General features: G+C 42.9%; 1 protein-coding gene across 14 annotated transcripts in view; it reads left to right on the top strand.

Moving 5' to 3' along the window:
* PLEKHA8 (pleckstrin homology domain containing A8) overlaps positions 1-15,920 on the top strand; it is a 30,200-nt gene extending 14,280 nt beyond the window's left edge. For 9 of the 14 annotated variants that reach the window (XM_026089443.1, XM_026089447.1, XM_026089446.1 and 6 more), the window contains 11 exons: positions 1,298-1,456; positions 2,348-2,388; positions 3,093-3,256; positions 4,395-4,557; positions 5,151-5,236; positions 5,872-5,930; positions 6,965-7,095; positions 7,652-7,722; positions 7,820-7,886; positions 8,580-8,641; positions 9,594-15,920. In XM_026089443.1, coding sequence (XP_025945228.1) covers positions 1,298-1,456; positions 2,348-2,388; positions 3,093-3,256; positions 4,395-4,557; positions 5,151-5,236; positions 5,872-5,930; positions 6,965-7,095; positions 7,652-7,722; positions 7,820-7,886; positions 8,580-8,641; positions 9,594-9,787 — 1,197 coding nt within the window. In that variant the 3' untranslated portion in view covers positions 9,788-15,920. Of the gene's footprint in view, positions 1-1,297; positions 1,457-2,347; positions 2,389-3,092; positions 3,257-4,394; positions 4,558-5,150; positions 5,237-5,871; positions 5,931-6,964; positions 7,096-7,651; positions 7,723-7,819; positions 7,887-8,579; positions 8,642-9,589 lie in introns of all 14 variants that reach the window. The other 5 variants (XM_026089455.1, XM_026089444.1, XM_026089456.1 and 2 more) reach the window with 5 other exon arrangements.
* The last annotated feature ends 6,273 nt before the right edge of the window (positions 15,921-22,193 follow it).

Raw genomic sequence — 22,193 nt, forward strand, 5'->3', positions numbered from 1 at the left:
CCTAGGGTCTTGGAGATCTAGATAGTAACCTATTGATGTCTTCTATTTTAGTGTAGATCAGGTGTATATAGTGGATCAAAAAGGCAAAAATTTTTTTGTAAAAAGATAACTTGCAAGAAGTGAATGTTTGCCTGCCCCTAATTAGATCACTGTTCAGAATCATTAAAATCCTGTTTCTGGGAAAAAAAAAAAAATCTTGTTCTCAACTAAAATCCTTAAAAGGTCAAGAGATAATACAGACCTCAAAGAAGCAAAATTGAGAGGAAGAACTGCTTTGTTAGCATCTGCAATAACAGTTACAGTTTCAAACCTTAAGAGAAAACAAATTTGTTTTACAAATTTTTCTGAGCAAAGAAGCCTCATTTAAGAAGGGTCTCCTAGTGTTAATGATCTGCGCCTTGATTTGGGAGTAAGTGTGTGAAGAGGGAGGCCTGTAGCTTCCTAGAGAAGCCTGTGGGAAAGAAGGTGTGGGAGGTCCAGGATGTCTTCAGGAAGAGACACCTGTCCTCAAGTGCAGAACAGGTAGGCAGAACACCTGAAGGTTACTCGTCTGTGTGTCCAAACCATCTCCCTAAAAGTACCTTACAAACTCTTTACAGTGCATTAGTGTGGTAGTGTAGACTGTGGTAGTGTCCACAATGTCGTGTATAAATGACTAAAAGGCTTTGTTAGAACTTGCAGCTTATAGATATCAGCAACAAATCTGTAATGTGTTGTTTATTGAGCTCCTACTTCACTGATATGGGGGAAAACTCACTTTCTCTTATCCTGCAGCTATTTAACTATGAGGGTTTATTGCTAAAAGCATTTCGGCATCAATAACTGCACTTTGCAGAGATGAAGAGTTTTGTGACAAGTGACACTTTATTCTGCTTGTTCAGTTGCAGTAATTTTTTGCTTACGAGATTTTTTGAAATTACTGTATCTTCGGATCACTGTGTGTTCATTTCACTTGCTTACTCTTCATTTCTCTTCTCAGCAGTGTCTTCTGGAATGCCACTGTTGAATACACCAAGACTTGTATTTAACATACTTTTAACGCCAGAGATAAGTGACGTGAGCAGACATTGCTGTTAAAATGCAAGCAGACTGAGCTTGTTGTAGTGAGAGGCTAGCAAGAGCAGTAATGCTGTGAGGGGGCATAGTCCCAGTAGTACGTGATGCCAGTTCTCTGACACTTTGCATTTTAATTCAAGTGAAACAGGAATCATGACTGCAGCAATAGTGGGCTTTGATGGATGCTCCAGGCTGATCTTTTGTGATGAGTCAATGTATTCTAATTGGTTTCTTCCCACAGAGCGGGATTGATATGGGAGCTCTGTTGAAATCAACCTGTGACACCTTCCTGAAGACTCTTGAAGAATGTATGCAGATTGCAAATACTGCCTTTACTTCTGAGTTATTACATCGGACTCCGCCTGGATCCCCACCTTTGGCAGTTTTCAGATCAAACAAGGCCTGTATCCTCTTCTCTAAGTCTTGGCATGGAATGTAAGAAGCCTTCTTGTAGAGTAGCATTTGTGGAAGTAGAGAATGAAGTTTTTACCCATGCAGTAGCTAGTAGTCTTCCACTAGGCATGCTCTGGCTTGCAAGTGATGTAGGGCTTTTCTTGTTTTTGTTTTTTGGCTTTTTGATAAGCAGTGACTAATCTCTGACTTCTAATTCTACATAAAAGTTATTAGACAGTAACTTTTAGGGCCTGATCCAGCCGCAGACATCAGTGTTTCAAAATAGCCTGGCTGTATGGCAAGCTGATCCATTGTGGGAGCTCATAGCAGTTATCTTCTTAAGTTATTGCTGTATCATATCTATGATAATATGCCAACAGGAGCTGGTGAGCTTATCTTTTCAGTGGCAAGGGCACTTCCTTGGGACCTGGAACCACAGCTGCAGATGCAACTCTAGCAGATTAAGGTGTATGCAGGAAGGTAGATGCTTCACTGTATCTAGGAAGTGAGTTTACTTCACCTTACCTGGAATCTGGCCTCGTATTTCTTGGCAAAGTCGTCTTATTTACTCATTTTCCCCCTCTGAAATAAAAGTTGTTGTGTATTTGGTGCTTCCCACCATCATTGCCTTAGTTTTGTTCACATGCTGTATGGAGTCTCTCTTGGCGCTTGCTTGCTAGCTAGCTTCTGAAAGAAGTATCTTGTAACAATACTTTAATGCTGTAACCATGCAGCACTTTTTTTATTTATCTGTGTACAGGCTGCAGTTCAGACAAGTAGTGAGCATATGCTTAGCTCTTTCACTGACTCTAGTTTGGATTTTACAAAATGTGAAGTTTAAGAAACCTGATAGACTGCTCTTGGTTTAAAGAATATTTTTTTTCTCCTTACCTTACAGATAAAACACTCAGTCTTGTCCAGTCACACCACAACAGAAAGGTATAATAAAAATCTTTATTGTCAATCTCTTTAATTTGCTTTTGGTAGTGTCTGTTCCTTCCATATTTTTCTCTGATATTACCAATACTGGCTACAGGCAAAATTGTATTGCTCTGAGCTGCAGACTTGGAAGAAGACACAGCAAAAGGGAGCTGGCTCACCCCTGCCTCATGTTTTTCCTTTCTCCACCATTTCCCTTTTATTTTCCTCCTCCCCCACCATTGCTTTGGTGACCTCCTGGTCACTCACCAGTCATCTCTCTCCCACTTCAGTGCTCTCTCCTGTATCTTTGGTTCCACTCCATATGCCCATAAAATAATTGCTAGAGAGCAAGCTGTGATTTGTGGAGGAGAGATGGCAAGGGTGTGTATATATAAAAGCACTCCTGAGGGGCTCTTGTTTTAGCTACAGCACCCGCTTTAACTTCCTTTTTTGTAATTGGTTGTATTTTTTGACTCTGTCTTTTTTTAAATCATTGTGACTATATTCAATAATCCATGAACGGGGGTTGAATCATTGATATATCCTATTTGTTAAACCTATGGGTTCCTTTTATTATTTTAGATAAGTTAGTTTGCTCAGCTGCCTGTGAGAGCCTAGAATTCTGGTAACTATTTTTCTCATTGTTGTTTGTGTGTTTTCACAGGATAATCTTACCAAGCAATGCTTTTGTACACTAATCGTTATTCCTTGCCTTCCTTCAGGCAGATGGAATTGAACCCCTTTGAAAATGGCTCTGTAAAAGCAGAATTTAACCAGCAAGAGCAAACCCTTATTAAAAGCCTGGTGCATTTAAACCTGGAAACAAATGAGGGGAGCAGTGATGTTCTGGTTGAAGACCACATAGAAGAGGATTTGGCAGGTGAATGTATGTACTCTATTTTACTCAGGACTGTTACTCTTTAAGAATAATTGGAGGAAGCCTGTGAGTGCTGATACCTTTCCTCCCAGGAGAGGGAATGTTAGTACAAGACTAATGCAATTTAGTCTAATATCTGCCCCTTGTCAAGTCGTCTTAGCATAGCTCCTGCCCTTGTTGATAGCTAACACAGTTCTGAATGGAGAGGGAGATTAAAGCTCACTCTTGAACAAGAGGAGACTCTTCTGGATGCTGATTGACGTAAGTGGCAATGCAGTTTGGCAGAGCTTGGGCTATTCTTGCCCTGTGGACAGACACTTCATTCCCAGAGGCTTTCCATTAACACCTCTGCTAGCACATACAGCTGCATTGTCAGAAAGGGAGCAGGGAAGTTTTGTGTTGCTGTCTGAGAGGACTTGACCTTGTAGTTGCTCATAATTGCTCTGGCAAATCTCTATGGAAAACTAACCCTTTTCCCCACAATTAAGAGCACATTAGAAAGTACCTTATTTCTTCCCATTACTTCAGCAAAACATTAAACTTGGATTTGTGTGTGGCTTCAGTAAAATTCTATTGAATTAATTTGGTATAAAATTCCATCCAACATGATTACATTGTTAAGGGCTGCTAAAATTAAAATCAAGTCTTTACAAGTAACACGATTTCTATTCTTCCTTCTATTGAATGGACTATATAGTTTTCAGTGCCTTCCTTTGCCTGGCCATTATTCCAGAACTCAACACTGGGGAAGTTTTAACCATGCAACAACTAGTCCTTTTTTCAGGGAGATGAGTCTGCTTCCCTGTCTGTACCTAACCACTTCCCCTTTGAAGCTCTTCTCTCATAAGGCCGTCCTTGCTGAGGATGTGCAGCCTCCACCCGCATTGGAGGCTGGTAGTTGATTTGTCTGATGGAGAGAGAGGAAAAAAAAAAAAAAAAAGCTGCTGAGACAATATTTAAACAAGTTTCCTCCTCTCTCTCTAACATCAGAGGAAGTGTGGTGAGTGTCATGGTGCTGGCAGGAAAAGCTTTTGAACTTGCATGTTCCAAGTATGCCTGCCTTCATATAGATGCACAAAACAGTAATAACAATATGAGTATATGGTTGTGCTTTTTTTGTTTTTTTTCTGTTTCCTGTAAATGTAAGGTATTAAAGAAGATGGGGAGAGCAAGCTGCAAGCTGTAGAAGGCTTTGGTACCCACAAGTTGCTGCAGTCAGAAACGGATTCTGTATGTGGATCGACTTTATCGTGTGAGGAAGACAGAAATGAAAAAGATTTTCCTACCTTCTTCAGTGTCATGAGCAATAGGTAGTACATGTTGCAGATTTAAATTACAAGGATATTCAGACTTCATGTTAAGCTGTTTAATTGATTCAGAGTTAAATCTGTTCTGCCTGCAAAGCTATATCTGCTGGGATTATTTAACAGGACTCGTTACAGCACAGTAATGGAAGAAGATACACTTTGGAAAATTAATTGTGCAGAGTGGTTTGAGAGCAGTGTCAATCATCTAAACACAACTTTGAATGACTTCCCTACACACCTCCCATTTTGGGATTGAAGCAATTGTTTCTCTACAAGTGTAATTGCAGACAATGTGAAGTTCTGAAAGCATGACTGTTAGTGAGTTTGTGTTTGAGCTATTCTAAAATATCTCTATATTGGGAGTTGTTTTTCATGGTTTGTGATGCCAATCCTTGCTTCCACACCACCAAATAAATAAATGTTTACTTTCTGTAGTTGTTTAATGTACTGAAATAAAAGCTGTGTTGGTGGCTCCATGTCTGTAAACTTTACCTCTGTTCAAATGAAATGGATGTGAAATGCACTTTTATCTTTAGAAGCTGAATAAAAGGAGTTCTTGCAGTAAAAATATCTTTTCTGTTTGTCCTGGATCCCAGGTTCAGTGATATTGAACTCCGTGAGGAAGAGGGCATACCAACAGAGGAGTTTCTGGAGTCATGTTATGCAATTGTGCCTGTTCTGGGTAAGCAGCTCCTTCTTTTTATGGTGTGCATGAATCTGATTCCTTTTGACTGCCACCAGCTAGGAGAAATGGTGGAACGGTTAGTTTGGAGAATTCATTTCTTCGCTGAAGTGGTATAGTGTAAAAGCAGTTTCTATCAGCAGAATCAATATGACTGGTACCAGAAGATGTTTCTTATTCCTGCATTCTATAGTCTTGTTTAGCTGGGACCCCTGTATAAGCTGTCTGGAAATCTGTGAGCGTATCTGGAACAGTAATTTCCTTCCCTCAAGAGAACAGTGTAGAATGCCTTATGTATAGTACAGCTGACAGTAGCATCAGCTATACTGTCTATTGTTGCTTTTTTCCAAAGACTTTCGTCTCCAGCTAGTGCAATCCTCTGTCTGCTTGGCCTCTGAATCTGACAGTGGATGTCACGGGTCCCTTTAAAGACTCCCCAAATTAGTATATTTTAACTCTTGTACCAGATGGAGGGTTTTGGTTCTATAACTGAAGGAAGACTTAAGTTTATGTTGTCCTTTAATATTCTCCTACTATTCAGAAAGATTGGTTAGAGTAAATGAAATGAGTTCTTACTAAGACACAAGAAGTGGGAAAAGGTGTGATTTTAAAATGTAGCCTTTCTTTCTTTCCAGACAAGCTGGGACCAACTGTTTTTGCTCCCGTTAAAATGGATTTTGTAGGTAACATCAAGGTAATAGCTAATTTCTAACACTGACTTTAAACAAACAGGACTCCATTTAGCCAGCATGAGTCTGAACAGATGATCATCATCTTGTTGGAATATCTAGCTTAGATACCAGAACTCAAGAATTATTGTTTCAGGAGTCAATACCAGAAGGCCTTTTTAATATCTGTTAATGTTGCTCTCTGTCAGATCCAAATGCTGAGATGTCCCTAATTCTGCTCTTAGAGCACGTGCTGCGTTTAATAAATCCAACCATTTTTCACAATGAAACTTTTAAAATCAAATTTGATTGACTGCCAAGTAGGAAGTCTGTTACAGCTAATGAATATGACTTTGATTCTGATCTGAGAGGATTGTAAGTCATGATGCGATGGTATCAGTATTGACTTTGGACTGGAGAACAACAAGAGGAAAGTGCCCTTCCTCAACCAAGTCAGAGCAAATAAGTTCACTAAGAACCAGCTCCTCAGGAGCTGTAAATTGGAGCGAATCCTGTAGCTGAGGTTCTCATTCTGAAACTTTTTCCAGCTCTAAGTCTGCAAAGGCTTGAAGCGCTACTTGTGCGATTAGGAGTTGTATATAACAAACTTTGGAATAAATTAAGAAACATAAACATGCTGATGCCTGCGAACTATAATTGAGAGTTTGCGGTTTAGCTGTTGTCAGAAGGTGATCTTGTTCATATTTGGAGCTCTGGGATGATGGGTCTATGCTCTGTGTAGGCTGAGTTAACACCTTTCCGCCTGTACGTAGGATGACGCATGAACTACCTAAAGCACATTGTCAGACATAAATGGCAGGTTCTGTGCAAACTGTGGACTGAGCCACTTTCTTATGATTGCGTTACATGGTAGTAATGTGGCAGGCACATTGTAGGAGCTAAGTCTTGGGGTTTGTTTGGTGGCTCTGTGCTCTCTCACTCACACTGCATGCCCAGTCCAGGCTAGCAAGGAAGAATCCTGGTAAATAGCTGGTTTGTATGGTACAGGGCACTGTCTGATCTTAAAAGTATAAAGCCTTTCCTCTTAATTTTTTTCCAGAAAATAAACCAGAAATTTATAACCAACAAAGAAGAGTTTGATACCCTTCAGAAAATAGTGCTCCACGAAGTGAATGCGGGCGTAGCACAAGTTAGAAACTCTGCTACGGAGGCTCTCTTGTGGCTGAAAAGGTAACAACCTCCTATCTATTTAGGCTATAAATAGTTAAGATGTGATGAAGGCTCTTTCACCAAGGCAGACTTGTGTTTATAGAGCAAACTAGTTACTTTCACAGGTTCCATCAGTCCAAACTGACTAGGGACAAGTTTGATGTAGTCTGTAGTTCTATCACTGCCACTTTGCCAAAAGGCCTGAACAAGCAATCACAGACAACCTTTCTTTCCCCGTTGCCCATGAAAGTGAAGAACAGGTCACACTAAGTGACTGTTCCTGCTGGACTGGTGCATCAGGCAGAAGGTTTCAGGTTGCAGCACAACTCTCCTAGCAAAGCCTTTTTCCTTAGGCTAGGAGAGAGGCTGAAGGAGGTGGCTGCATTTCTTTATACAGATGAAGAACGTCTATTTAATTCTGAGTCTTATAAGCAGTGGGAGTTAAGCTGGGTTGGTTGGCTCCAGAATGTCCCTCTAACATACTGAAATTGAGGCGCCCAAAACTGCATTGCAAACTGAGGGGTTTATTTGGTTATAAACATGGTTTCTTTTTTACTTTGTGGGCTCGTCCTGACAGAGGCTTAAAGTTCTTGAAAGGATTTTTAACAGAAGTGAAGAATGGAGAAAAAAATATCCAAACAGCTCTGAGTAAGTTCCAGTAGCTTTATTCTTCATGTGTCTCTGAATTTACATACTCAGCTATTTTCCTCCTTATTTAGAACCTGGGTTTTCTTTTCTCCTGTAGTTATTGATGCAGCTAGCCCCCAGAATGCAACTTTTTTGAAAATCATGGTCTTCAGGCAGATTACTAGGTAACTGGTCAATCTTGATTTAATGCTGGATGAAAATTCATCTAACTGTCATGCTTTTGGCATGAAGAAAATGCTATATAGGTGGCAAGCTTATTGGGACTGTTTGAGAATGTAACAAGGGCTATGTTCAGGAGCACTCACAAGAGACATATTGAGGATTGTTTTAATAAGGGTCCAATACTTTCTGTTCTAAGGGGCTAAAACTTTACCCTCATGTGTAAAGAGACCTTGTTTAATGTCTGAGCTAACTGTCTGGATTGAGACTGGCTAACTGTCAGCTTGCAGGACAGTTTCACCCTCTGTAATATTTTTCCAGACTTGTACTGAGAACTAGAGAGTGGAAGAAAAATCAGCCATGAGGCAAAGCTAGTCAAATACTAGTTACATTTCCCTCCTGTCTGTTCAAACAGCTTATTTGCCATGGATGACTTGTTTGAGATTTGACAGCAGAGCTGAGACCCGCCCCCCCAACCCAGAAATCCCAATTCTGTCATCTCCTTTTCTCCTTCCTTTCAGTCATATGAATGATGCTCAGAAAGAGCCATTATTTGTGTCCAACAACAAGAAAATATCCTTAACTAGTAGTTTCTAAGCTCTGACTTTTCATTGTGATGCAAACTTAAAACTGCCATACGTGTATCCCTTTTTCTTTTTTTTTTCTTTTTTTCTTTTTTTTCCTCCCCTTCCTTTAAGACAATGCTTATGGGAAGACGTTACGGCAACACCATGGCTGGGTTGTACGCGGGGTCTTTGCGGTAAGTAATTCTCTTGGCTGCTAGGGGTCTTGTTAATGTGATGATATGTCGTATTTACCTAATAAACTGTATTAAAATTGTAAGCCTTGAAATGAAGAGATTCCTTTTGTCAGACCTTATCTTGAGGGTGAGGACTGTGGCTACTGTTAGGTTTAGGATTGGACTTCAAGGGTGAAACCTGTTTTTTTGGAGCCAAAACACATGGGTTGCTTTTTTGTGCATAAAGTTTTCATTATTTCTTTTGCAATAGTGTTGCAACTCTTTTGTAAGAATTTAAAATACTGTCATATTCAAAGAGAGCTATTAAATGAAGATGTGGAGTTTTTGGGTTGCTTTTTTGAGAATGAGTTCCTCTTTGGATGACAGAATTCGAGAAAAACTAGTATGAAGGAGGCTAGTGTGACCCAGAATATATTGGCCAGAGGAAATGGTTTATTTTTTGTCCAAGCTAGCAGCTCCCCCTTGTGTCTGTCCCTGGAAATTATCTCTGAAACTGTATGAAAAGCCTTGGCCAAGTGATCGTGACAGACTGTCACTGGGAGAAGCAGGAATGTTAGGGAGAGCTTTCTAAAAGGGGTTTGAGCATGGGACTTGAACACTGAAGTGTGTGAGACTAGGTTGGGAGCTCCCATAAATTTTACTTTATTTGGGTTTTGCATTTAATACTTTTTTTAATGTTTGCTGTTTGTACAAAATATGCTGTACAGACACTTTCTAAAAATCAGGGCTAAGTGGATCTTAAACTGGGCATCTACATAGAGATGATAAACTGTTGCCGCCTTATCAGTTAAGACTTATGTGCACACGCACAAAAAAATGACTTAAAGCATTAACATTTGTGTAATCAAAGTGCAAAGAGGGCTGTCTAGAAGTTTTGTCATGGCTCTGGCTGGGTTTCTCTTCCTGTTCTGTTTTTTCCAAATCTAAAGACTTTGGTTCCTCTCCCAGTTAGCTTTAAGGGCAGCTCCAACATATGAAGACTTTGTGGCAGCACTGTCTGTAGAGGAGTGTGACGCTCAGGAAGAAACGTTTTATAGAGGGATGCAGAGGGACCTCAACATTTACTTACCAGCCATGGAAAAGCAGCTAAATATCTTGGACACTCTCTATGAAGTACATGGTTTGGAGTCGGATGAGGTGGTATGACAGCAAGACAGCATTTAAAACTTCAGGGACTGTCTGTTAACAAAGTGTTTTTGGGTTTTTTTTGTTTGTTTTTGAACATTGTTTCTGTTCATTGTATCTCTTCCGTTGGGAAGGGTATGAGTGCTTTTTGGGGAAGGGTATGTATGAATATGTGTGTGTGTGTGGTTTTTTATGCTTGTTTTGTGTTAAAATGCAGAGGTGCTGTTTCTCTTAGAGTCATAGCTGTGTCCATGATGAATGCTTTTGATTGAATAGCTCTGCCTCTCTCCTGCCTCGCTCCCTCTCTTCTCTTCCCTTCATAAATGTAACGGAGCAGAACTTGGCCTTTGCTCCCACACTTCATGTGGGAGCTGCGCATGCAGCAGCGCGGTCCACACTAGGAGGCTGTGCCGTGCCATGTGCTGGCTTGTGCAGTGACACTAGCCTCCCTGCCACTGCGTATTAGCTGTGTAGGAGGACAGAAGTAATGAGAGTTACTGTCACCCTGGTAGCAGAAGAGAAGTTGCAGTTAAATGTCAGCTTATTAGGTATGCGGTGAATTTATCCCTCCTTTTTTTTTTTTTTTTTTTTAACTTATTTTGGATGGAAGAGCTTTTGCTGTTCAATGCACCTCGCCGAACATTAGAGATCTTTACCACAAGCATGTGTGGCTGGTGCTCTAGGCTTCCCCAGGAGCCAGCCTGTGAAAGTGGATACCACACTGTTCCCTGCACAGCTGCCAGTGTGCCACGTTCTCCCTTTCAGCTCCTGCCACCGGGACAATCCTACACAAAACTTCCCCTGTGCCCTCCATGGCAGCAGGATGCTCCTACCCATGTAGCTTGTGTGGCAGCGCAAGGGAACCTGCTGTGCTCTGTTACCCATGGCAGAGGAAGGGGAAGCCCCTGCACGGTCGTGGGAGGAAGGCTGTGAGCAGTGAGCGGTGTTTCCTCTGCGCTGGCACTGCTGTGGCTTCCTCTGCCCCATGTCATCCCAGTGCTGGGATGGGCAAGCCAGAGCCTCACTGCTGCAGACCGGCAGAGTCCAGCTTATTTCAGTGGTGCTGTGCACATCTGCAGCAGCTGATGGTCTGCTCTGATGTTGATGGTGTTTGTAGGCAGGGTAATGGTTTCAAAGGTTTCTAAGTCTCGATAGCAGTCAGCACACCATGGTGCAATAGAAAATCATGTCCATCGTCCTTGGTTTTGGGAGGGGTGGGGGGGTTGGTTTTGGGTTTAGGACTTTTTAAATCAAATTCACATGAAAACATAATATTTGCCTTTAAATTGAATACAGCTAGCAGTTTATAAAGCAGTTTTTCTTGAAATCCTTCCTAGGCTGGCATTATAGGCAGAGGCTTCATGAAAGCAGATAGGAAATGAATAAAGCCTGAGGGAAGTTATAATTCATCACTGAGCCATTATGCATTTGGCCAATTACAAGCCTTTAAACACAAAATTGTGTAGAAGTGACAGGGTTTTAGGAAAGTAAGACTTCTGCTCTTTTGCACAAAGCCGTCCAGAGCCCTATGTCACTACTGAAAGACTCACTTATGCCTTGAACTGGCAGTAAATAATTCACAGACCTTGTACTAGCCTTCAACACAAGTTAGGAATTTTGTCCTTCACCATGTCACTAGCTGAAAGGACTCTTAATTATTATTTTTAATAGCAGCAGTGCTAAGGGTTGAGTTTAAGTCATGTACAGAAGGAGAGAAGACTGCTAGTTAAGTACTTGGAAGGGAGCAAATCTTCATAAATGCAAAAGAGAAGTTTCAGTGTTGCCTTCCACAAAGAAATACTGGCTTTTGCTAGACTAAAACCCATGTAGATCCAAAGTAAAATGAATGTGCTGCAGGACTGCTTTCCTGCTGATGCAGTGTCAGGAGCCTCTGCGTACTTAATACTTGATCCTTTCTATAGCGTCTACCATTGCTAGCTTTAAGAAGAGCATGTGATGAGGGAAGAAAAGACCAAACATCTCACTTGGTGAATAAAGCAAGATACCAGAACGGTAATTAACTGTGATTAAATAGTGTGACTCTTCTCTTCCCCCCCCCCCCCCCCAACATCTCCTCTTAGAGCTGCTGGCTGCCTATAGTTCCTACATACTCCAACAGTAATCACAAGGATGTAGGATCTGTTTGTTTTATAGTAAATAAAATAGTAGTATTTATGTCTAAACATAAAGTCAAGAGTTTTGGCCAAACTCTGTTCAATTATTTCACCTGTTGCAGTGCTAAAAAGGAAGTAGCCTTTGGGATTTGTCTGTCTGCCTCTCTCGAGCATGAATGCTGAGAAACTGCACTTACAGTAGAACAACCAACTCTCCACCCAGTGTGGTTTCCTCGGGGTTTTCAGCTAATATGTGGTAAACTAGAATAGTTCTTAGCTGGATACTCTGAGAAAATAATGGAGACCACATTTCCGCATAAATATCAGTTGTGGTAAGGGGAGGACGGGAAGAGATCCCTCTTCTGTAGAAATTAATTGTGAGAACATGATGAATATCGACATCTCTTTTACTCTAAGCTTTGGCAGTAGCAGGAAAGAGTATCCAGCACTTATGGACTTGGAGGGTGTGAGTTTGTTTTGCATGGGTGTGGATTTTTTGTGTGTGTGTGTGTGTGTGGTTGTTTTTTTAACTAGTGAGAGAACCACTAGTTTGGTAGTAGTGTATCAAACCCAAAGCTTGATGCAAAAAGTAAAGAAGCTTTATTTCTTAAATAAGAAACTTAACAGCTTAATTAGGCTGTTAGCTTCAGAAATTACTAACTCCTACCATTACTCTCTTGCAACAAGTAGAGAGCACTATGTGGCGTTCTGTGTATTCTGTGAGCAGTGAGGCATCTCACCTCCGAGCAGCCTTTCTGGTCTTACTCCTCCCGCATAAAATCAGTCTTTCTGAATTTTGGAGTTGGTGCTTGAACTTTCTTATGAGACAGTGACTTCAGGAGGCCCCTGTGTGCTTGTTAAATAGGGGACTTGCAAAGCTGGAACTGAGCAAGGTCTCATTTTTAATAGCTCTTTGCTTTCAAAACTTATATTCCATTATGCACTGCTCTTGCAGCGAGCACTTAGTATTTATGAATGCTCTTTTTCCTGTCAAACTACCACTAAGGAAGAAACCTATACAGCATGTTGCAGAGCTGAACTCTGTATTATACCACTAGTAAGGATGCAATAGAGCAGATTGCCAAGCATAAACAAATATACTGCTAAGACAATTCATTAGTTTCTTTCTTTGTGGTGTCAGTTTGGCAGTCAGAGAACTGGCTTTGATTTTAATCATTATAGAGAACAACAACTGAGTACTGACCCTTAAATTCAGAATTGGAGAGGAGGTACACTTGTGGCGTGTGTGTGTGTTTTATGGCTGATGCTTAAGAACTGACCCACACACTGATAGGCATCCATATGACTCTCAGATAACAGCACCCTTGCTCTGTATGCTTTAAACAAACTGCTTTGATTTCTTAAACTGCACCCGTCTGAAGTTTTGCTTCCCTTTCCTTTATAAATGCTTTCAGCTGTTTCCTTCAATGTCTAACAGTTGCATATTCTCAGGGATTTTACTTAGCCATGGCAAAATAAGAGTAATCACAGCCTTACCCTAGGGGAGTAAGGCTGCTTTTTGTGAAATTAATATAGCTGAGTGTAGAGCTCTGGTACAGCATGTGACACTGACAAGTCTATGCAGTGTGCGTCCTTGCTGAGACATGGTAAATCCCAAAGCAATCTGATAGAAGTACTACCTAGTACTGAATAATGGCTGTCAGCATATTTTAATAAGGATCATATACATATCTTTGTAATATAGTGCCATTGGCATTAGAGCAGAGCTCCCAAATGATTTCAGTCGAGTTCTGCGTAGCAGTGGGAGGCTTTTATTTATTTTATTTATTTTAGTTGTTTTGTTTTTAAAAAACAGCTATGTTCTGGAGCCCCCTTTGCTATTTTTAAGACACCATACTCAGTTGCATATTGAAGTTTTGTGACATTACAATTGTAGAATATGAGCTGGATACTCAAGTGCTTTAGTGTAAACATAATGAGTCATTGAATCATCCTGTCTTGATCCTGTTATAATATGGGTCTCCCTTTAATAAGCGCACTTAAAGTTAAGGGCCATATACCTTCACTTACAAGATTTTGTGAAGCATCATCAGGATTTAGCTACGGGAGTTTGCTTTAAAAATCTTTCATAGTTTGAAAATTGTCACTTGCTTGGCTGGACATATAAAAAGCTTGCCCAAAATATGCTTCAGTTGTGTTGCACCGTGCTTTGACCAAGGGGTGTGGACCATTCTGGAAAACAGTGTTGCTTGTGTCCATATGCTGGATCTTCTACCCCCCTCCCCCTTTTTTTTCTTCGTCTTCAATTCAGTTTCTGCAAAAAGCTTTAGAGGACCCTAAAATGCCTTTTAGGCACTAGAGGAGAGCATCAGCACATTCCTGTCAGGCTTTCTTTCCCTCTTCCCCCACATGTTCAGCCTGTTTGCTGCTGGAGCTGCTGCTGTCACATTGAAATCTTATGAGAGCCCCAAAGCAGGAGTTCATAAGTAATTAAAAATACAAACTTGGAAAAGCAGACTTGAGTTCTGTGGCAGGCAACCAAACATACAGCCACATGGAGAATGTGCTGCTTTTCCCTAGTTTGACATATTTGCCAAAAAACCTACTCTTTGAAGTTTTAATTTCACCAATAAAATTTAATTGGGATACTTAACCCCGTGCTTTCACTAGTAAGAAGAAGAACTGCCAAGTCTTTTCTTTCTTAATGGTCTTATTTCTCTTCTCTTGCCCGTAGAGTACTAATAAAATAGAAGAAAAATCTGAGTTTGTGCATTTTTGCCACCCTCTTGTAGCCCCTTAGTGAACAAACACTGCAAGCTTTGCCCTCCTACATGCTCCAGGTAGTATAAAATTGCTGTTGTGCAAAAGGGCTCCGAGTGAGCCATACACTAGCTGCAGTTCACACAAGCCTTTAAGCACTGCTGTGATAATAGAACATCTCCCTCCACTAACCAGGTTGGGAACTTGAGCTTTTAATTTTTCCTTTGTTGAGGAAAGCATATGGGCTTCAGTGGGTGTTTTAGCCCATATCTCGCTTCCAGCTAAGAACACATACAAGTGCAATCCTACAGTGAAAAAGTAAAGCACGTACTTATGTGCTTCCCCCAATCAGGCCCTGAAGTGGCTGTGCCCTTTTATGCATGCACATCTCACTAGCATGCGAAATGTGGCCCTTGACTAGCATTTTTTTGTATCCCTTTCTTGATATCGTATCCCCCTCGGGAATACTCCAGATGTGCTAAAGGGTTTTTATGTATGAAACTTCTTTGTTTCCATATCCTGATTTCTGTACTAAGTATTAGTACTAAGCTTGCTTACTTTATTTTGCATCATAGCACTCAGGGGTCTAAAACTTACTCTTTGATTCCCTTATTTAAAACAGTCTTGAAAGTTTGAGATTTATGTCTACTTGGAATGAAGCTTAGCAAGTAAATTGCATTCCAGAATCTAGTGACTAAACAAAACCACAGTAGCTTGCTTTTGTTGTTTCCATTCCAATTTTTTTTTTTAAGCCAATTTTGGGCATTCGTTTTATTAATGCAAAGCTGGGCTTACAGTGAGCCTTACTTAGATCCATGCATTTTGAGATAAAGAGAAGGTATATTGCCTTCCACTTTAACTTTACTTTGTTCTAAGGGCTTCTTCATGCACCCCAAATCACCTCTTGTATTTATAAGCATTGTACAAACTGCACTGTTGTAAGCAGTTCAGATTCAAAATATTTTGGAGTTTCCGATTTGCATCATCTCTCAAATTATACAGCATTTGTCTTTTTTTCTTTTATTTTTGGAGTATTGTTAAGACCTTTGTCAGACTTTTATATTATTTCATTATAATAAACTTATTTAAAATAAGCATGTTTTATAATCTCACTTTCTCCTTGCATGGGTTTTGTTTCTTTTACTAAAATAGAGGGCCTAAAGCTCTCTTCAGGACTGATGGCTGTTCTAGGTACTGTGTGAGCAGTCAGAAACAGTATGTTTCTGGTTAATGGAAACTACATGTATGTATCTTTGTATGAAGAATGTTTGAGCACATGGAGTCTGTTTTGATTATGAGAATAAAAGCTGCATCTGGCACATAGTTGTGGGTCCTTGGCCAATCCAAGTATGTGAAGACTCTAGTTACAAAAGCCAATCTGGGAGTGAGAGAAATTGGAATTTAAAAATTACATGTATTATGTGGGATTTTTTTTTTGGTTGGTTGGGTTGGGTTGGTTTGGTTTGGTTCGGCTGGACTTGCATATCTTCCATGCCTCTGGCCCCTGTAGGAGTTTCTCAAGTCTTCCACATCGCTTCATGGTCATCTTGAGATGCAGATGAAGACTGTTAAGACTAGAGCCACTTACTAATTGTGGGCATTCTGCCTCAGCAGGAAGGCAGATCTGGGGTACCTGATTGCCTCCCCAAAGCAATGGTAAGACCCTCTGGTAAATGGCAGCATCCAGTTGGAGATCTCTAAAGTTTCTGAGACATTTGCTGAGCTGGAGAAGAGAAGATGAGACTGAATCACAGCTGAGACCTACCCAGCCCCATGGCACAGGGAGGGGAGGGTGTATGTGTCCTGCCACAGCAGCGTTGCTCAGCTGGAGCAAGTGCTGTCTCCTGTGGGTTGCTGTCAGTGTTGGGATGGGTCTAACTTCTGGTTGTAAGAGGCACCAGAGCATCAGCTCTGCAAAGGCCAAGAGTTGCTTCTGCTTTGGCAAGGACTGAGCACTGCACTGCCAGGCATCCTAAATTCAACCTGCCAGGGCTGAGCTGTGGATAGCTGCTAATCTGGCGAGGGAGGGTTTGGAGGGCCTCTCTGGGGCAGGGGAGGACGGGGATTGTTTCCTTCTTTTGCCACCCAGGGGTTTTGTTCATCTTCTCCCCTTCCTAAGGGAAGGTGCTAGGTATCAGATTCCTAGCTGTCAGCTCTAGGAGGCTCTCCTTGCAAGGGGGCTTCCCTAGGGGAAGCATTTAAATAGAAGTGGGCAGTTATGGGCCTGTAGAAGGAGAAAGGCAAAGCAAAGCCATGCTGGTGAGGTGGCAGCTGGCCAGGCGCAAGGTTGTTTCATCACTGCTACCTGTCACAGTTGGATGGGGCTGCTACTACTGCTACTATGCGCAGTCAGCACTTAGRATGTTCACGAGTGTTGGCATCTATGCTATTTTATACTGTACTAGACTGCCCTAGCTCTTCATGCCAAAATCAAGAGGATGTATAAAGAGACGGATGCTGAAAATGGTACCAGGTCTATCAAAACTTCACTCCACATGAGGCATTTAAACAGTTTCCATTTCTCGTTTGAGATCACAAGATGCTGTTCTAGCAGAAGAATGAGTTTTCAGTTCAGGCAATGAGTTTCAGACATGCAATAAACACACTGAATGAAGGAGCAAGTGTCCATTTTTGCCTGAGAAACAGCAATTTGCTCCACTTCTCTCCTCCTCCAGGAAACCCCAGTGCACACTGCAACTCCATGAACAGCTGCTTTCCATCACCATTGTGCGACTGGAGGAGGAGAAGGGAATGTGACTGGGGTCCATCACATCCCAGTGTCCACGGATCTGCCCCGTATCTGTCAGGACTTTGGCTAATGCCTCAAAGCCCAGCTTCTAACCCTGAGCTGCAGCATTTATTTACCACCGAGTTCTGCAGTGTCCTATTTTTAAAATCAAAACATCTGAGCCTGCCCGTGAGCAAAGGAAAGCAGGGCGCAGACACAAGATGTGGCAAGGAGGTCTTCATCCGTGCTGAGGTGCTGGCTGCTGGCATGAGTCATTTTAGTCACCTTCATGAAATGTTCTGCTATCATAAATAGCCTGACCCAGGCCAGCAGCACTGCACTAATAAAAATCACGTGCACAAAAGGATATCTGCAAGGCAAATAGCTCCTCACTGCAACTTCCACTGATTTAAAAAAAGCAGATCTGTTACCTTTGCAGGATCTCAGATGAATGGCAGAAAGAGCAGGAGGAAGAGCTAAAGCTGGTGGAGTTTGGGCTGGTTGTTAGTCAAGGTCACGGGCTTCGGTGGTGGCCTGCTAAATTCCTGTCCCTCATCCCAATCCCTAGAGGAAGACACCAATTTAATGTGCTTGCACTAAACTCTTCCCTGTATCAGAGCCACGAGGAGAGAAGTTTTTGTGTCATTTGGAGGACTGGTAGGGTAAGTGGCGAGCACAAGTATTAGGTCTGAGAAAAGGAGGTGCAGGAAAAGCCGCAATACATCAGATGCTTTCAGACATTAGTGCAACCAAGTTACACGTCTGTGTCCATCCGGATGTCCAAGAGGTTTTGTACCTTTTTCCTAATATTTCAGTACATTGACCCAAATATATTTCTTAATTATCAGATACTTATTTCTTCCTTCTCCAGCGCAGATTTGGGGTTTGTTTTTTTGTGTGTTATGATTAAAAAAATACAGTGGCCTTAGAAAGCTTCCCATTTTCCTTTTTTACCCCATCACGGGACAGTTCCTAGAGCTTCGGCAGTAATTGGCAGTGTAGGCATAAGTTTGCAGATTAGGGAAAAAGGCTTTTCCAGTTTCCTTTGGTTTCTTACATGCCCCTAACCTTTTACCAGCCCATATTACTTCGCTGTTGTTCTGGCTTGCAAAACCAGGTAAAAGTTTCTCCAGGTTCATTCACCGTCTCCCCCGTGCTGTAGCAAGGAGTTGCCACTGAGGCAGGAGTTTCTGCTGCAGTGGGAGGAGCTGAAACTGGGGATACTCCTGTCCCTCCAGAGGCTTTGAGTCCCCGATGTGCTGCTTCCCTCTTGGGGCGCCTGGCAGATCCTGTGCCAACCAGCAGCGTTTGAGCATGTACCTCGCCGCTTTCAGAAAGACGCACTTGCGTGGGGCCTGGGCAGCTTCCTGCAGCTCTGCCACAGGGAGAACAGGTCACTGTCTTCTCAAAATCAGACGTATCTGAGACTTATAAATGTGTTTTGCATCGTTTTGTCTTTATGCCAGAGCTTCTGCTCCGGCTGTGGCTTTCCGCCAAAATAATTTCCAATTAATTTAGCATCTGTTTCCAGTGTTGGTATTGTCAGCTCATCTGTAGTCTTCAGAGACCAGACGTACCTCACATAGTTTCCTATAGGTCATCGTTTTCCACTTGCTTTTTGGCTTAGCAGCTGGTATGTGGGTGCGTGGGGGCCAGGGGCTGTGCAGCCGCCCCGCTTCGCCCCAGCACCCTCACCGGCCCTTCGCCACCGCTCAGCATCTGAGCCGCCAGCTCAGGTGTTTGACACTGCTCGGCCTGATGCGCCATGTCCCGCACGCCACGTAGCAATCCAGTTGCCCAAAAGCCGTGCGAAAAAAGCGTTTTGCTCTGCTAGAAGGACACACATGTGCGTACAGCGGGGCAACACGGATATCTGTGCAAAAACTGCACTGTGCCGATCGCGGTGGCGCTGGGAGAGTTTTCGTGCCAAAACCACTGCAGGAGAGTCTCGTCGAGTACAAAAAGCAAGTTATCCCGCACAATAAACAGCCACCACTAGTTTTATCCACTTCACGCTTTATCGGTCATCTTGAGCAAGCTGCATCCCCTGATGGTTCAGTAGAGACCTTGGGTGGAGGCTGGGGAAAAAAGCCCTGGGCTACTGCTAAGAAGGTGGGACAGCTTCGCGTCAGCAAACCTGAAGGCTGCTCCTGCACGTGGTGCTCCTCACGCTGGTCCTTTATCTGTGTGGAGAGTTCATACAGTCAGGCTACTGCTCCTCCTTGGATACGACTCTCCTCTGCCAAAGCTCTTCTGCTTTGCATAAAGTAATTAGATATTAATTAATTAACATTTTCTTAAGCCGTCATCATTTTCTTATATTCTCTAAGCGGCCTGTGAGTATGTAGCTGTTCCCAGGACAGGAGGAAGATCCATCTAGCCACATTAGTAATTTTTGTCCACAGACCATCTCAAAAGGAGTTTGGCTTCCTACTCTGAGAAGAATGAGACTTTTTGGTGCAGACAGTCAAAAACATATATAAGCAGGATATTCCTGCATGAATATAACTTTTCAAAAATAACTATTTATTACTGCCCTTTTTATTAAAAAAGAAAGAAGCAAGCAAATAACCCTCTAATTAGGGCGGCTGAGGTGTCCAGCGGCAAACCCCCAAACCCAAGCCACTGATGGCCATTGCAAGAGCAGGCTGGCAGGTGAAATAAGCTCAAAGCACGTTTTGTTATCGACAGCAAAATGGCCTGTCTGTGACCAGAAACAGATCAAACCACTTCCCAGCGATTTGTTAAGAAAAATAATTCAATACTCAGTGGCGGTAATGCTGCCGCAATGTCCTTTTTGTGACAGATGCCATTGCAGTCCTGCATTAAATGACTTTTCTTGCGGGCTTCAAAGTTTGGTGAAACCCGGAGAGGGTCTGGAAAGCTGCCATCGCATATATCCCTAAGTAAACTGCGGACATGTCTGATCACCTCTGTAAATCAGCGTTGTCAAGCCCATGTCCTTCTGCCTTAGCGGCGACATTTCGTTGAGCCGTGTGGTGAGTGTTTGGAGGGGAATTCCCTCCTCCTCTGAAATGCTGATACAGTATGCTGGCCACTCAGCTAATAGAAATTATGAAGTCTTAAATCTTCACATATTGACTTGCTTTGTAAAACAGACCATCACACCATGAAATCTGGGCATGGTTGCTCCAGGCAAGGAAAAAACCCTGAGCCTACCGACCTCACCAGCTGCTGTGCTCAACAGCCTTGCAGAAACCCAACAGCTGATAAATCACTAACAGCCTTTTGGTACCTGGGACCAGTTGACCTTTCGGGTTCTCTAATTCAAGACTGAACAGTGCCACTGCAAAACAGGCAGCATTTATGCCAGGTTTCTGCTCCGGGGTACTTGCCACATGGTACCTATTTCCTGTGGTAGCTCAGGTGCCCCCTGCGGTACTGTCAGCTGGGTGTTGCTTTACAGACGGTGACCCCATTGGTGATGAGGCTGCAACATGCTGCTAAGCAGCTGTTTATGTAAGTGAAAGGCTGTAAAAAGCGATAAACCTGTCATAATGCAGGGCCAGCAAACTACGTCCCCAGTTATTGCTGTTGATTCTTATTTATTCTGTTTTTTTCTGGCAGGATGGGCCCCAGCAGCGCCCGGGCAGATCCAGCATACCTCCTTCCCAGAGGGCCTCTGCAGACAAGGCACAGCAAGGGGCTGCAGAGGGAGAAGGAAACCTCCATGCAGGGGTTTCCAGAGGTGGTCTGCCACTCTGCCCTGGTCTTTCAGGAACAATTAATGAAGGAGCTTTGGGCAGTACAGCTAAATACAGCATGGATTTCCCCTTCCAAATGCCCTAAAAGACACTTGACTGTTGAATGCAGGAGGAATAATCATGCTATTTGTGCCTCCTTAAGGCGCAGTTCTTCCTTGCCTGCATCCAGTACAAACTCCCCTATAGCAGCCTATTTGCCGCAGGTGCCAGTCACAGCGGTTTGGTCCTCCTTGCCGTGTGGTTACGCCCTGGCAAATCTCCAGAACATCATTTCTCATCAAAGAATGGGACAGTGTGGGGAGGAGAACAAATATTTAATGTATTTAGATTAGTGTAACAGCTTGGTGTCAGGCAGCTTAAAGCAAAGCCTGCAGCCCCCTGGCAGCAACAGGTATGGCCCTCTGGCTTTATTTAGAAGCTATAATCAACCCTGCAGCCTTTGGCACCAGATGCTGCCCAGCCCCAAACGCCCTGGCCCTGAAAAAGTGTTTCTCCCCTTTGCCGCACTTACTAAGAACAGCATGACAATCAGCTTCACCATGCTGGTCCCACACTGCTGCTTCGGGGGGGTTGTTTTTTAAACTGATCTCTGGTGAAATGACAGCAGAGCAGTAACTTAAACACCACTGCTGCCACCAGATGGTTTATGGTTCTTCATCTGAATTCACTGGAACATCACAGCTTTTAAATCCAGCTTTTTATTGTACTTCCCACCTCCCTGTGTTTTTTGGTCCATAATACAAATGTTTCAACAAGACATCTCTGGACAACTCAGTTGCCTGAACTATTCCCTGTTTCTTATCCCTAACTGATTATCCTCCCCATTAAACCCAGCAACAACTCAAAACCTAGGCAAGGAGCAGCACTACCCTGCAAGGCACACCCCACCCTCGGAGCAGCAGCTCCAGGCAAGACAGCTGCCCCTGAAGCCAAGGGGAAAACACAGGATGGAAATCACGTTGCCCTGGAGCGGCAGGTAGCGGGAAGCCCCGCGCACACCCACGGCGTACGAGAGGAGGCAGGAGCACCACAGTGCCCTGCTCCTGCCCCACCAGCGCCAGCGCTGCCATCCTCCTGCCCCTGCTTTTCCCCAGTGGTGCCTGCTGCAGGGGGCCTAACAGCTCGGATGGGAAGGCTGC

Source organism: Apteryx rowi, unplaced genomic scaffold (assembly GCF_003343035.1).
Source record: "Apteryx rowi isolate R43461 unplaced genomic scaffold, aptRow1 scaffold_813, whole genome shotgun sequence".
Classification (NCBI taxonomy): Eukaryota; Metazoa; Chordata; class Aves; order Apterygiformes; family Apterygidae; genus Apteryx; species Apteryx rowi.